Here is a 14,818-nt window from a genome sequence, read left to right on the forward strand (position 1 = left end):
GGAGGCTGAAGCAAGAGGATCACTTGAGCCCAAGAGTTGGAAGTTGCTGTGAGCTAAGATGCTACAGCATTCTATCAAGGGTGACAAAGTGAAACTGTCTCAAAAAAATAAAGTAAAAATTAAAAACGGTATGTGAAGTGATGCATATGTTAATTAGCCTGATTTAGCACTTCCACGATGCATACATATATCAGAACAACATGCTGTACAGTATACCACAAATACATTGATTTTTTTTTTTTTTTTTTCTGGGACGTGAAGGTGGGAGGATCACTTTGAGCTCAGGAGTTTGAGACTAGCTTGATCAAGAATGAGACCCTGTCTCTACTAAAATAGAAAAATTAGCCTGGTGTGGTGGTGGGCTACAGTGCTACTCAGAAGACTGAGGCAGGAGGATCGCTTGAGTCCAGGAGTTTGAGGTTGCCATGAGCTATGATACCACAGCATTCTACCCAGGACATAGAGTGAGACTGTCTCAAAAAAAAAAAAAGAAATATATATATATACACATACACACACACATATATGTGGTCAATTTTTATTTAACAATTACTTTAAAGAAGTATTAGCCTACAGGTTAAACTCCTTTTGACTTAAACCATTACAGCCCTCTCAACTTCAAAGCACTCATCAGTTTTGTAACTACGATGGAACATCCATAGTTAACCACCTCCCTACAATGACCCCCTCCTTATTTTCATAGACTGGACATGCACTACATGTACGTATTGGTACAGGAGGCCTGGTTTCTTATGCTGACCACCTCGCATACTGACCAGTTTGTAACAGTCCCTGGATGGTCAACTTACAGAGGTTACTGTGTTCCTTTGTATGTAATTATTTCTTGATTTGTTTCTCAATATGGGGATCCGTATTCAAAAGGGACATGGAGGCCTCTTTGCTCACTGGCCCTGGCAAGAAAGGCCCATTCACTGTCTATGGTGAGCGTATCTTGCTCTGTATCTAGCTCTTACTCTGTAAACCTACCTTTCTCTTCCTCAGTAAACTTGGTTCTATGCTTGCCTTAGAAAAAAAGGGGGGGGGTCATGGAAAATAGAGCATGAATGTTATTTTTCTCAGTTTCTCATTGACAAATAGAGACCACTCAGCAATTTTGCTGTATTAGGAAACTTTGAGGCAAGCGGGAAGAAGCCAAGAAACAATAGCAATTATGTTCCCACTGCTTCTTTCCCTCTCTAAGCAAGCCAGAAGGAAAACAGGCCAAGTGTCGGGGCGGGAAGCCAGTTTTGGAGCCGTCCAGCATTTATCTGGGAAGGATGACATCTGCCACAGCTCCAGCAGAACAGGGACACGGCACGCACTGTGTGGACACTCAAGCAAACACAGGGCACTCTTGCCAACACAGGACCAATGTACCAGGCTGCCAGGGAGGGCTGGCGCGTGCTGCTTCATTGAGGTGGTTGCAGACTGGTCTTGTTCCGGAGGTAGGGAAGGCAGGTGTTGGAACAGTTGAGGCAGTGGGGTGGCTCTTATGCAGCATCCCAGCCTAGAAACCAGGCCTGGGTTCAGAGCCAGGCTCCATTCAGCCATTCATACATGGGTATCAAACACTGCCTAGGGCAACGCCCTACCTTCGGTGCTGGGTGGACAGAAACAAGAGGCAAGAAGACTTGGAGCTGACATCCACCCCATAATTCTGAACAAGGATGACTGTCCCATGACATGATCTGGCATAAAAATATAAGGTTATAATTTTGCTTGGTCTTAAACTTTGATTTGCTGAGGATACAGGCGTGACTAAAACACAGCTCCTACCCCCAAGGCCCCCTCAGTCCTGTGGGGAAGGTGGAGAAACTACGTTACAAGTAGAAATGAGGCAAAGTGCGTGACTCTGTCTTGACAAGTTAGGCAGGAGTGTCTGCTAGGAGAGCCCACCCTGTAAAGGCAGAGGTTCTTTGGCCATCTCCATAGCACTCAGCATGGGGCCAGGCTACTTGGCAGGGGCCCAGGTGGAAGGAGGCATGGAGGGGGAAGAGGTTGTCTTTCCTGGCGTAACGGTAAGGCCTGAGGAGGAGACCTGATCTGTCCTGAAGATACACGAGGTCAGGTGAGGAGTGGCAGCAGTGCTGTCCCAGAGTCCACCCTGCAGAGAGGGCTGTGAGGAAGTCTGAGCCAGCCCCATGGGGGAGCCGAGGCACCACCCAGGATGCAGGGCTGTCTCCCAGGAACTGTGCTCTGGAAGGGTACCCCCTGCCCTCTGTGACCCCCAGCCCTAGTCTCTCCCCTCTCTCTTCCTACTTTGCAGACCCTCCCATCACCCTCCATAGAGATGGTGGGAAGAAACACAAATGCCAGCAAGAGCCCCCCACCCCATGGGGCAGGAGCCACGGGAGGAGCTGCTCTGGAGGCCTCACTTCACTCCGTGCAGTGCTGGAGCAAGACAGGTGCGTGCTTGTCAGGACCACGTCTGCATTCAGAGCAAAGGGGCCACTGCCCTCCACCCCCACACCTGGAATGGGCACAACTGAGACGCAAGAAGCAGCCCTGCAAGTTGGACACCACCCTGAACAGGACCTCCAGCCAGCCCTCTGCCCCAAGACCCCAGCAGTGCCTGGCGTGACTGCTCCTAGAGCACTTGCTGGTAGTCCAGGAAGCGGTCAGATGTGTGGCCATGAGTTGGATCCTGCTGGCTGTCTGGGAGGTACCGCTCTGCCTTGTCACCGCCTGCAGTGGTTCCTTCACTGAGACTCCATCCTGAATCCTGGGGCTCTCCAAGAGTGGCAGGGAAGGCTGAGAGGAGAGGCCACTGAGGGCTGAGCAGGTCCCCCAGGTTTTCTGACCATACACTCCACTCCTCTGCTGCTTCTGGAGTCTCTTTCTCAGGTGTAAGTGTGGCTCTCCACAACAGTGTGGGTCTGGACCAGGTGGCAGAACCTGAGGGTCTCACCTACAAGTGAAGTGCTGGACTCTGAATCCAGACCTCCTGCTCTCAGGCTAGGGGATGCGGTTTGAGAGCCACCCCCTCTCCCTCATGGCTTCTTCCTGTATGTAAGAGCCCAACAGCCTGCCTTCCCTGACACTTCTGCATTGCTCCTTCGAGCCGCAGAGTGCCCTGTACCTCCTTCCATGCCCTCACATGCAGTCCCTCCAGCTCTGCTGGAGCAGTGGCAGATGTCACCCTTCCCAGGTGGCCCCTGATGGCTGCCTAACTGGTCACTAGCGTCTTGCACTCTGAGGTCCCATCCCCACCTCACAACCCTCTGTGGTGCAGAGTACACCTGGAAGCTGCCCCTTCAGAGATCTGTCCTCACCGGCAGACATGTCATGTTGCCCTGGCTGACACACTGCTGGTGCTCAATCCTTGGCTGCTCCATGATGTCTGTTTTGTCTTCTCGCCAGATAAGAGGCTCAAGGCCGGGACTCTCCGACCGGGCAACAGAAGCAAGGGCGGCCTTTTGGGGCTTGCATCATATGATTCTTATTAAAACCCTCCCACTTCCAGGCATCAATACCCTGTGCCCCATCAACACCAAGTTTATCAACAAGGCTGACTCACATGTGGGGAGGTGTGACCTCAGTGCCGGGAGGGAAGGCGGAAGTACCATCAAAAACCTCTACAAATAATTTCCTGAAAGTTTCTTAATTTGGTTTTTTTGGGAAACTCCTCAAAGGAGAGTTGGCCGGGGAGGCAGGAGGCTGTGGCGGCAGGACAGGAAGGGGGCAGACAGGGAGAGGACAGCGAGCACAGGGTTCTAGAGAAAGCCTGACACCTCCCAGGGTAGCTGAGGCCTTCCCACTGGCTGTGCCCAGCCATGCTCCTCACCTCTTCCCCTGCTCCGGCCACACCAGCCACACCAAGTGAGCCTGATACTTTATTCACATACCAGGAATAAGGAAGTACAAAAGACATTTTTAGAAAATTCACATGGAGATAAAAATCCTGGCCTTGCCCTCCCCAGGCGCCACCCATCTGTGCTCCTGTCCCCCAGCCCACTCAGCTTTGCTGGGCCTCCTGCAAAAGCTTGAGCAAGGGGTTGTCAGCCCTGAGGGCAAAGGTGAGTGTGCGCTGCTGGTAGTGTGTGGGGTCACACTCCAGGTTCTCGATCACCTCGGCCAGCAGGTGAGCCCGCTCCACCCCCGAGCCGGGGGCCTCAAAGCCCAGGGCAGTGAAGTGCACGTGCAGGTGGTAATAGGAGGGCAGGTAGTGCAGGTACACGCGCAGGCGGTCTCCCGGCACCTGGTAGCGCCGCAGGATGGCTTCCTGAGAAGGGGAGAGCAAGCAAGGGGTTACACACCCCACCTAGGCCCTCCTTTCATCTTAATCCTCGGCCAGCCTCAGCCATCTAAGAGAAACCCTCCCCATAGCTCTGCCCAGTGTTCACTGCGGATTCCTCTGTCTTCTCGTCTAGGAAATCCACTAAGGCAGGTGGTGACGGCGAAGCTGGGTGACACTGGAAGGGAGCAGTGTCCTGGATCAGGGCTCCCTGTCCAGGCTGGCCAGAACATCGGCCTCCTCTGACAGGTGTTATGGAGATGCAGGAAGGCCCAGACCCCCAGGACTGAGACTGCCCTCCTCTGGATGCCGGGGACACACTCAGCAAGTCCTCGGGGAGGCAGAGAATAGTGTGGGACTTGGGCACGAGGGAGATGGGGTGGGGCTGTGCTAAGGACTCGGGTGAAGGAGAAAGGATAGGAAGGTTGTGGACAGGATGCTCCCACACGGACAGGGGCTGTCTCAGAGCCTTTCGGAAGAGGAAAGCATTGGCTTTGGCCCTGCTCCCTTTGCCCGCCACTGTCTTGCTCAGGGGGTGGGTCTTTTCCTACCAACCTCCACCTTCTGGAGCCTCCAGGGCTTGGAACTAAGAGGAGCCTTTGTTGTCTTCTGGGAGCAAGTCCCTCAGGAGGTCAAAGGTGAAGAGCTCACATACCCCAGGGGCCTCAGCAGCAGGCTAAGGGCAGGACCAAGGTACCCAGATGGCTCCCTGGGAGAGAGGGATGCCCACCTGGTTGAGGCTGCCTAAGCCACCAGTGCAAGTCATGTCTCTGAGAGAAAGACCCTGTTCTCTGCCACCTGTGGTATCCAGAGGCTGTTCCATGGCAGGCGAGAGGGGTGGAGGGGAGGGGCGTGGCAGCAGGGAGCTGGGTCCAGGCAGAGCCCTTCCTCCAGGTCTGCACTGGTGTGCCCTTGTGACTGTCGCCCCTGCCACAGGAGGCTGGTCTTCACACTTCAGAGGCTCAGCTCCACAGAAGGGAGAGTTTAGAAGGGACCCCATCTAGATACTGAGGTCCAGAGAAGTGAAGTGATCTGTCCCAAGCCACTCAGCTGGTTAGGGTCAAAACATCAGGCCAGGACAACAACCCAAGGGTCTGGACACTTCCTCCATCTCCCTTTGCCACTGGGGCTCCCTTCAGCACTCCTGTAATTTCATTCAATTCAACAAATATCCCCCAGATAGAATCTGCCCTCAATTAAGATGAGGAAGTACCAAGTGCCCACGGCTCTGAGGCACACCTCTGGCTGATGCAGCTGTCATGACTGAGACAGGGGACCCTGGGGTGGGAGGGGCCAGGATGCAAGGATCAGAGTTTGGGGGTGGAGGCCAGAAGTGCATCCCAGGTGGGCCTACAGAGAAGGGCCAGGAAGGCGAGCCTGAGGGTGTGAAAGGAGGCTGAAAGTTGAGCTGGACGGGAGGGCAGGACAGGGGACAAAGGGCCTGTGAATCACTCTGCAGAGCACTAACAGGGTCTCCGAGGCTGGCGTCTAGAACGCAGCAGCCTCCTCCTGAGACAGGGTGAGGAAAGGGGCCTCGGGGAACACTGGCATCTGGATCCAGCTTCTCTGGGTCCGTGTGGGGTGGAAGCAGCTCACCTGCCCCTGACGGAGGATGTTTCTGAGCAGCGGCAGGTGCTCTGGGGTGAGGTCCCGCAGCGATCTGACGCCCCGGCGATGGCAGATGGCAATTAAATACAGGTCGTCGAGCTGCACAGAAATCAAGGGGAAATCAGGTTCAGCAGGCAGCAGAGCCAGGGAGGCTGCCAACCCTGGAGTCACGAAATCCAGGAAGCCCCTGCCCAAGGCCTGCAGGACCACCAGAGCCAGCCTGAGACCCATAGCAGGACACATCCCCGGACAGGGTTTTGTGAATTCTTCCTGCTAAAGGGCGTCATCTGTGTACTCACCCCACAGAGCTGATGGGGGAGTGGGGGCAAAAAAGAGCCAAAGGCAGCATCACCCCCCCCAAGGGTTTACAGTCTAATCATACATACATAAGTGACACATGAGGACATGATGTGACCACAGCATAGGACGAGGGAAAGACTAGCTAGGTGGGCACCCCAGGAAGGCCTCCCAGAGAAGGCAGAGGATCTGGGTCTGGAAAAAAGAGGCAGAGTTTGGAGAAAGGACATTCAGGAAGTGGGACCAGTGAGGGCAGAGCCCGGTGGGAAGAAAGCGGGGCAGACATGGGAGAGTGAGCGACTCAATCTGCTGAAGTCAAAGGCATGTGAAGGGGCGTGGGGAGCTGGGAAGGACGAAAGGGAGGCCCAGGCCAGCTCAGCAAAGATCACACCAGAGTGGCTGGCATGTTTCTCTTTTCCCCTTTCTCAACAAGTTCATGGACAGCCCTTCCTGCTGTCCTTCCTGAACAGGGCCTGGCTGAGAGTCTGGAGGTCACAACAGAGCAAAGAATAAAGTCAATAAGATGTTGTGCCAGAGAGCAAATACGTTCTTCCTCTCACCCAGCAACCCTGGCCTTGCCCGGCCATCACATGTGCCTGGCAGGTCCAACTCCAGGGATCCCAGTGGCAAGACACAGGGGACCACAGTGCCCAGCCCTGCAGTGTGAGCTCCTGGCCTCCTTGAGGAGATAATTTGGATACCATGAGTCACCTAACCAAACTGCAGGCCCCCACGTGGGACTTGAGAAAGAGATCTTCCATACAACTGATGTTCAACGGTGCCATTGTCTCTTCATGCCATAAGCACCAATCCCACCAGGGCTCTAGGAATCTGGATACTCTGTCCCAGGCCAGTTACAGATGACCCAGGAGGAGGGCTCCAGCACACAGCTGAGCTGAGCCTACCAGGACTGTTTCGCCCACAGGCCCCTCTGGACTCTCCCTTCTCATGTCCTGTGCCTAAGACCTTTACCCTCTCAGCAGCCAGAGCCCAAGAACCTTGAACTTTGGGGCATGGGCAGGGTGAATGTGCAAGTGGGTACATTTTTGGCTATTTTATATGTCACTGACAAGGGACTCCCAAATAACAGCAGCATTTATTTTAGATGGTGTCTACTGACAAATCCCAAGGATGACATTAAATTACAACTCTCCGCTCCACTGGCATGAAATGAGGTGTGGAGCCTGGGGCTGAGTGCCAGAGGGAAAATGATCCATTCTTTGACATCAGACATGACCCAGGATTTTCTGCAGGCAGCCAAATAGGCTCCTGGACCAGAGAAATAATCTGAAAAAAGATAGACAAGGGGCAGGTGAGGGTATCAGATGGGCACCCCAGAGGCAGCCCTGCAGTCACTCTGGGGAGACAGACACCATCAGTCTCTTTTATTTTAAGCATTTTTTTAAATTTTTTTTAAAAAAAAACATTTCAGATTAATGTAGGAATACATATGATTAGATTACATTGTGCTGTAATTAGAGTGCAAGTTGTAGTTGAGTCCTTCATCCAGGTGTGCCACATAACCTCACATTATGCCCTATAGGTAGGAATTACTTTTTTTTTGAGACAGAGTCTCAGTCTGTCACCCTGGGTAGAATATGGTGGCATCATAGCTGACGGCAACCTGAAACTCATGGGCTCAAGCGATCCTCCTGCCTCAGCCTCTCGAGTAGCTGGGACTACAGGAGCCCATAACAACGCCCAGCTGGTTTTTTTTTTTTTTTTTTGGTTTTCCTATTTTCAGTAGAGGTAGGGTCTTGCTCTTGCTCAGGTTGGTCTGAACTCCTGAGCTCAGGTGATCAGTCCACCTTCACCTTCCAGGGTACTGGGATTACAGGAGTGAGCCCCTTCACCCGGCCTGGGAACCAGCCTTTTTTTAATAAGGCATACAGTAAAATCTAAGTGACAGTTTCCTGCAAGAAGTGAGACAGGGAATGGCTGGAGTGCTGGACAGCCAGCTCTCAACCTTGGGCGTGGTCTGAAGGAAGAATTCCCCAATCTGACAACTTTAGACCAAAGAACTTAAACCACAGGAACTGAAATACAGGTGTCTGTACACACGCAGGCCTGGAGTATGGGCTGACAGACAAAATATGCAAAGATCTCCTTGAAAGGAGGGCAAGGGAACAGTGACCAGAGTGTTTTCTGGGGAAGGGAGACAGAGGGACGAAGAGTGAGGGGACAGACTCCACTGCGTGGCATTTTTGCTGTGTGGGAGAATAAATTAAACCTACAAAAAAGAAAAAAGGCCACACAGGTGCTCTCAAACAATTGAGGAGACATGCTATAACTCCCAGGTATCGTGTGCAGCAAACCGTAACTTGGTAAACATTTGCTGAATAGACAGAGGGAAGAACAAGAGAGGAGTGTCTTTAATTCAGGGCTGTCAGCTTGGGGACAGCAGCTTCCAAGACTCAAGGTAGCTAGGAAAGCTCCTCAAAGCCAGTGTCAGGACGCCTGCTTCTCCTTAGTCCTTCCCTACCCAAGGACACAGAACAGATGCCCAGATGCAGCCTCTCTTCCTGCTGGACACACTGTTTCATTCTAAGGGAGCTCCTGGGTTCCGTGTTGTCACACATCAAGGACTCGGGACACTGGAATAAGCTGGCCGTCACAGCCCTGGAGGTGAGTCGCTGCAGCTGGTGACTGGGAGCCCAATGCAGCTCCTGAGCCCCTCCTGACTTACGGAGGACAGAGGGGCAGCTCCAGGGCGGGTGGGGCGGAGCCTGCCAGCACAGGGTAAGAAGGAAGGCGTGTTTCTGTTTTCAGTGCTGTGGGCTCAAATGCACACAGGGCTCTGGAGTAGAGATGGACAAGGCCATCTGGTTTGCCCGTCCCTGGTCTTCAGACTGCTCTTCAGCCTTCAGGAGTCTTGCAAAGCAGGTGTTCCTGCCGCCCCTACCCTAGCCCCAGGGGATTCTCAGTGATGGAGGCCCCATTACCCATGGCCTGGATCTCTGCCTCAGTTTCATCTCAGCTCTGCAGGCACAGGCTGCCTGAAGGGACACAGGTGAGTCTGCAGAGCCACCACTCTGTCCTCACTCTGGGGCCTTGTCCCAGCTCCCTCTAGAGCCAGTCCTCCCTCACAGGCTGAAAATGGCACAGACAGGGGTAAGCTGCAGGGAAGAGGAGAGTGGGCACAGTGCTCTCTTAGCCTCTCACTGTGGCACCCCACACATGGGGAGCCATCTTCTTTGAGCTTAACTTGGCTCTAAGAAATCATCACTTGATGCTGGAACTTCTGGAAACTCCTGTCAATTTCCTACCAGCCCTTGGGCCACGTTCAGGAATTGCCATAGGCCTCTTGTCCAGAGACGGGTGATGCTCACTTCTGTGGCTCTGGCAAAATCCCATCTCTTTACCCCGGCTGAAGGCCCCCAATCCTCCCCTTTTTGGCAGTGGAGGAGTGGCGTGGCATTTCTAAAATTGCTAGATCAAAGGGCAGACCACAACTGAGAAAGCAAGAGGTGGATGTCCACAGAGATGTGGTCATGTTTTCCATGTGAGTCTCATGACCACGTGAGGGGCTCCGAAACCAGATGGGCCCACCTGGAGCAGAACAGCAAGAGTGAAACTGGAGGACAGGACGTTTACCTGGTCCTGACACTCCCATGTCTTCCTGCCTCCGCCTTATCCTGGCCCTTCTCCTGTTGCAGGGTGTGGTATGAATGGCACTCTCTGTAACATGGAAGCTCTGCCTGGTTCTAATCCTGCAGAGTATAAAAGTTGCTACGCTATCAGGGTGTAACAGAGGCCAGGGTCAATTCTAACTTTGGTGGTACGCTGGCCTGAAAAAGAGGAAGGTGGAGAGGGGAGCAGCGATGGAGGACTGGAGAGAGGCGCCTATGAGTATCAGAGGCCTAGTCCTTGGATGGTCAAAAGGGGGAGCGCTTGGGGGCCAGGGAATGGGGAGCCATGGGTCCCGATGGGAGGCCTGGCCATTGGAAACCTGCTGTGCTACTGAGGAGTGCAGGGGACTCCTTGGGCTGTTTGCCATGGCTCCTGCCTGCCTCAGAGCAGGCCTGGTGGACCTGTTGGTATCTAGGGGACAGAGAGAATGTAAACCCATGAATGGGAGAATGTAAGCCCATCTGAGGGCTCCAGGTGCTGCAGACGCAAAGGAGGCAGCCCAAGCCACATGGCTGGGTTAGGAATGGCCTGATGGTCATAGACACAGACACTGCCCTCTTCACTTTATGGATAGGTAGAGCCCGAAGGGTTTTCAGATGACTCAGTAAAGCAAAAGCATCTGCACAGGACAGATGTGCGTGCTGTCATAGAAGCTCAGGCGCTCCTTGGTGGTTGGTTACAATCTGCCAAGAGAGAGGCCAATACCGCAAAGAAGGGCATTCACAGGGCCCACACCTCAGAGCCAGCGGTCACGGGCCTGTACCTGCTGTTGGTTCCACTTGAGGTCGGGGATGAGGACAAAGCCGTGAGAGGGATCCGGGTTCTCAAAAACAATCCGGTCTGCTTCAGCCTTCTTCTCGAGAATGTTATACACCCACTGGAAGGAGGAGAAAGGTGATTCACAAACCACTTGCTACCCCTTGGGGGGGTTCCCAAACCAGACTGGGTAAGCTTCCTGGTCTCTCCAGGAAGGGTGACTGAGCCAAAAACGGCCACTAAGCTTAGATACTAAGCTAAGTATCTGCCCAGAGGGGTCCAGAAGAGACTCCCCTCTCCCACTGCAGCTGACACTCGGCCCCTCAGCCACACAAGGGGTTCTGAGGCTCAGACAGGGCCAGGATCTTTAGGCTCCTCCTGGGCAGCTAGGTGTGTCTGTTTTCAAAGGCCTGGTCCACCTCTGCCCTTATAGCTGTGAGCTCTTTCAATGCCCATGGGCCTCAGGAGAAGCTGGCTCCAGGGATCTTGTTTCACTATTTAGGACCATGGGCAAAGAAAGTGGGAGGCAGAGGGCATTGAGGATTCCTTCGAGCCAGCTGCCCACTAGGGCAGCAAAGGCCTGTGTCCAGGAGTTACTGCATGTGTGTTTCCTGCCTGCCGAGACCTCAGCACTCTACCCACCCAGCACCACTGCCGACACCAAGGACCAGCACGCACAGCAGACTCAGGCCCCGAGTGACAAAGCAGAATTGAAAGCCACATGGAGACAGTGTGCTCAAGCCCCACAACGGGCTGGGGCAGGACAAGAGCAACAGAGGGACCGGCATGGGAAGAAACAAAGCGAGGCTGGGGACGAGGGAGCGCAGCGTCCTTACTCTTACCCAGCACTGCTCTGATGCCACAGCAACCCTGTGAGAGGGCTGCCACCCTCGCCCCCACTTGGCAGGTGGGGAGAAAGCAGGCACTAGGAAGTTCACACCCACGTGCCCAGCTCTGACCACGAGCTTGGCTTCCGGGACGGGACGCACCCCAGGCCTCCGCTAGAGGGGCAGGAACCCGCATCAGCAGGGAGTCTCCAGGCCCAAAGACCGGAGGAGAACCAGGGCACACAATGCACGTGACCCATGGGGGCTGTGTGACACAGAGTGCACTGTCTGAAAGAAGCTCAGTGATGCTGGCTGCCTTCTGGGACATGCGCCCTTGTGACATGCTTTTCCTGGCCTTGCCTCCTGGGGTCTTAGCTCTCTGCACCTGCCCCTGGTGGTTACCTGTGTGGAGAGGGGTGGCGGCCATCCCAGCACCACTCTGCTGGAATTAACTGCAGGCACATGATGTGTGGCACCTCTGAATCTCTACTACACCTTAGGAGGGAGGGACTGTTAGTCCCATTGTCCAGAAAGTTAAGCCAGGTCTCAGAAGTTAAGGACAATATCACACTGCCTCTGGAAAGCAGCCTCAGGAGCCCACCACCAGACCCAGGCTGAAGCCTGAGTGAATGACTCAGAGACAGGCACTTCTAACTGGACGGCACGAGGCTGCAGACCCAGACCCCCTACTGCTAACACTGCCAGCGAAGAACACGGATGCTGGAGCCAGACAGCTTGCCTCTGAGTCCTGTCTTCAAAAGGGCTGCTGTGAAGATTAAATGATGCACATAAAATGCCAAGAGCATTAGTGGCACCTACTAAGTGCTCGATAAAACTATCTTCCACATAAACCCACTCCGGTGTCCACACCCACTGTGCTGGTACATGAGTGACTCTGCCCACACTCTTTACCCATGCGCGTCCTTCATCTCTCCACATCAACCCGCCAGCCCAGGGATACCACTTCTGACACTGCTGCTGAACCCTTCCTCGCTGTCCCTGCTTTGGTTCAGACCCACACTGGTTCTTACTCTAACCCTGCCCCAACTCATTCTGTAACTCTGACCGTCCCACCCACGTGCTTAAAACTTTCAGGGGGGCCTCACTGCCTTTGGCAATTGTTCTCAGATCTGATAGTTGTTAGAAATACTGGAGAGGTTATATTTGTTTTTTTCTTCCAGAGACAAGGTCTTACACTTTCACCCAGGCTGGAGCATAGTGGTACAATCATAGCTCACTGCAGCCTCAGATTCCTGGGCTCAAGCCATCTTTCTACCTCAGCCTCCCACATGGCTGAGATAACAGGTGCACAACACCATGCTTGGCTAATTTTTAAACAATTTTTGTAAAGACGGGGTCTCAGTATGTTGGACCAAACTCCTGGCCTCAAATGATCCTTCCACTTTGGCCTCCCAAAGTTCTGGGATTATAGGTGTGAGCCACTGCACCCAGCCCAGAGGGACTTTTGTTTTTTTAAAATGTACATTTCCCAGCCCCACTCCCTAGAAGGATCAGCTTCAGCAGATATGGAAGAGGACTCCAGGCAGTCCTAATGATAGGAAGGTTCAGGAACTCCTGGCCCCCTGGACAAGGTCCCCATGCACCCCTCCCAGCCCCTGCCTGCCTTCTCAGCACCACCTCTGACCCTCCAGCACTCGGAGTCCCAGTCACCAAACTCCTACAGACCCCCATCCGCTTTCAGGTGGGCGCAGCCCTATGTCCTTCTGCACTTGCTCCTCCCTCTGCCTCAAACACCTGCTGAACATCTGTCTTCCCCTAACCTCAACAGGAAGGCCCCCTCCCTGTGAAGTCCCCATCATCTGAGCCAGTCAGCATCCCTCTACGTCACTCACTGCAGCTCGATAAACCACCAAGTGCTTATCCCACCTTCACAGGGCTGGGGGCACACAGATAATCAGTAAATGCAGAGACTCAGTTATGCTGAGTGCGGTACACCGCTAGACAGCCAAGAAAGAACAAGTGAGTGCTCATGTCAGTCAGGAGCTGGATGAGGAGCAGAGTTCTGTGGCATTCTTACACATGGAACTGTGTAACAGAGCATGAGAAAGCACGCCATGAGTCACGCCAACCATACCAGGGCTTCCTCTCTTCACTTCCAGACATAGTCAACCAGCACAACAGAACGTGAGTTCCAAGAGCACAGCAGAAGCTGTCTGGGAAGATGGAGACAGTTCCTTTCAACTTGGAAGACAAAACAAGTGCTAGGACTTTAAAAAAAAACAACAATCAAGCCAGCATGCACAGAGGCAGCCTATGGAACCAGCCAGGGAAAGGGGGCTGCCTGCACACAGGCCTCCCAGGAAGTGCCCTCCCATGGGCCCGCCAACCTCCCTTCCTCACTTGTCCCTGGTGCAGGTCCACCTACTGCACCGCACACCCAGCACTCCTCCCTCCTGGGCCAGGGAGGAGTGGCGGTGAGCTTTCCAAACAGAACACTCTTTACCACAGAGACTCAGTGACCTGAGTCTCTTGTGGAGAGCAAGTAAGAGATGCTCAAAGTGAACAAGAGTGGGTGATACAAAGAAGGGCCCAGTGAGAGTCTGTGAGCGGGCAAGGAGACGGGTATCAATAAGCATCAGTCACATTAACTGTGAGTATTCACACAAGGCCAACTCCAGGCCAAGGCTCTGGCTGGTGCTGGGCCTAGGCCCAAGGAGGAGTCAGGAGCTCTGAGCTAAACAGCCTGGCACCTGGCCCTGTCGGAAGCCTCTGCCAACTTGTGAATGGAAACCCTGCGCTGATACCAGGGACAAGGCCTGCTTCTGTGGAATGAATGGAGGAGGGGTGAGCTTCCCATACACAACACGGGTCCTCTCCCCCACACCCGCCTCCCAGACCACACAGCCCCTCGTCTACCTGTGCCCCAGCTCACTGATGTGGGCTCTACAAGACAAGGACTCTGCCCACTACACTCTCTGCCGCGCCCCCACTGCCCAACACAGCACCCAACCTCTGCTCAGACCCCAACAGATGCTTGTGGGAAGAGACACTGGCCAGAGAAGTATCTGAGACACGTGGCCGGTCACCTGAATGCTGAGGCTCTGGGACTCCAGGTGGGGTAAGGTGACGTTCTTGTAGTCCTCTCCTGTCTCTCGGACCAGGCGCAGGTCCTGGCGCAAGTACTTCTGCAGGTGTTTCTCTGTGGCTGGGAAAACCACGGTTGCCTTTACATCTGCAATGACATGGCATGCCTGTGACCAGGGGGCAATACACACTATCCTCCCACAGGCATCATGGTAAGGACAAGATCCTGCCTGGCTTTGATTCCCTCAGGGAGCAGAAGGCCAAGAGGTTCTATGCATCCGTGATCCACTCCCATGAGGAGTCTCCTGCCATCTACTCATGAGCTGAGCCACACTCAGAAGCTGTTAAGTACAGGTGTTCACCAGCGGGTCACTGGCCCTTCATCACATGGTCCCGACCCTCCCCTGACCACCTTTCAGTC

The 14,818-nt window shown here is 53.9% G+C and overlaps 2 protein-coding genes across 3 annotated transcripts in view; both read right to left on the reverse strand.

The window, feature by feature from the left end:
* Positions 1-532: 532 nt before the first annotated feature.
* LOC128588880 (uncharacterized) lies at positions 533-3,335 on the reverse strand. The gene is made up of 6 exons (XM_053595639.1): positions 3,273-3,335; positions 2,667-2,751; positions 2,376-2,470; positions 1,897-2,255; positions 1,593-1,688; positions 533-1,507 (listed from the first exon to the last, which is right to left on the reverse strand). The coding sequence occupies exons 1-6, from the start codon at positions 3,333-3,335 to the stop codon at positions 1,123-1,125; spliced, it is 1,083 nt and encodes a 360-aa protein (XP_053451614.1). The 3' UTR covers positions 533-1,122.
* Positions 3,336-3,818: 483 nt separating this feature from the next.
* The window catches only part of DCPS (decapping enzyme, scavenger), a 37,019-nt gene continuing 26,019 nt past the window's right edge, over positions 3,819-14,818 (reverse strand). Inside the window, exons 3-6 of one of the 2 annotated variants that reach the window (XM_053593811.1) lie at positions 14,400-14,545; positions 10,533-10,646; positions 5,831-5,941; positions 3,819-4,222 (exon numbers count right to left, since the gene is read on the reverse strand). In XM_053593811.1, the coding sequence (XP_053449786.1) occupies positions 3,956-4,222; positions 5,831-5,941; positions 10,533-10,646; positions 14,400-14,545 (638 nt within the window). In that variant the 3' untranslated portion in view covers positions 3,819-3,955. Of the gene's footprint in view, positions 4,223-5,049; positions 5,201-5,830; positions 5,942-10,532; positions 10,647-14,399; positions 14,546-14,818 lie in introns of those variants that run through there. The other variant, XM_053593812.1, reaches the window with a different exon arrangement.

The sequence above is a fragment of the Nycticebus coucang genome, chromosome 6 (genome assembly GCF_027406575.1).
Source record: "Nycticebus coucang isolate mNycCou1 chromosome 6, mNycCou1.pri, whole genome shotgun sequence".
Taxonomy (NCBI): domain Eukaryota; kingdom Metazoa; phylum Chordata; class Mammalia; order Primates; family Lorisidae; genus Nycticebus; species Nycticebus coucang.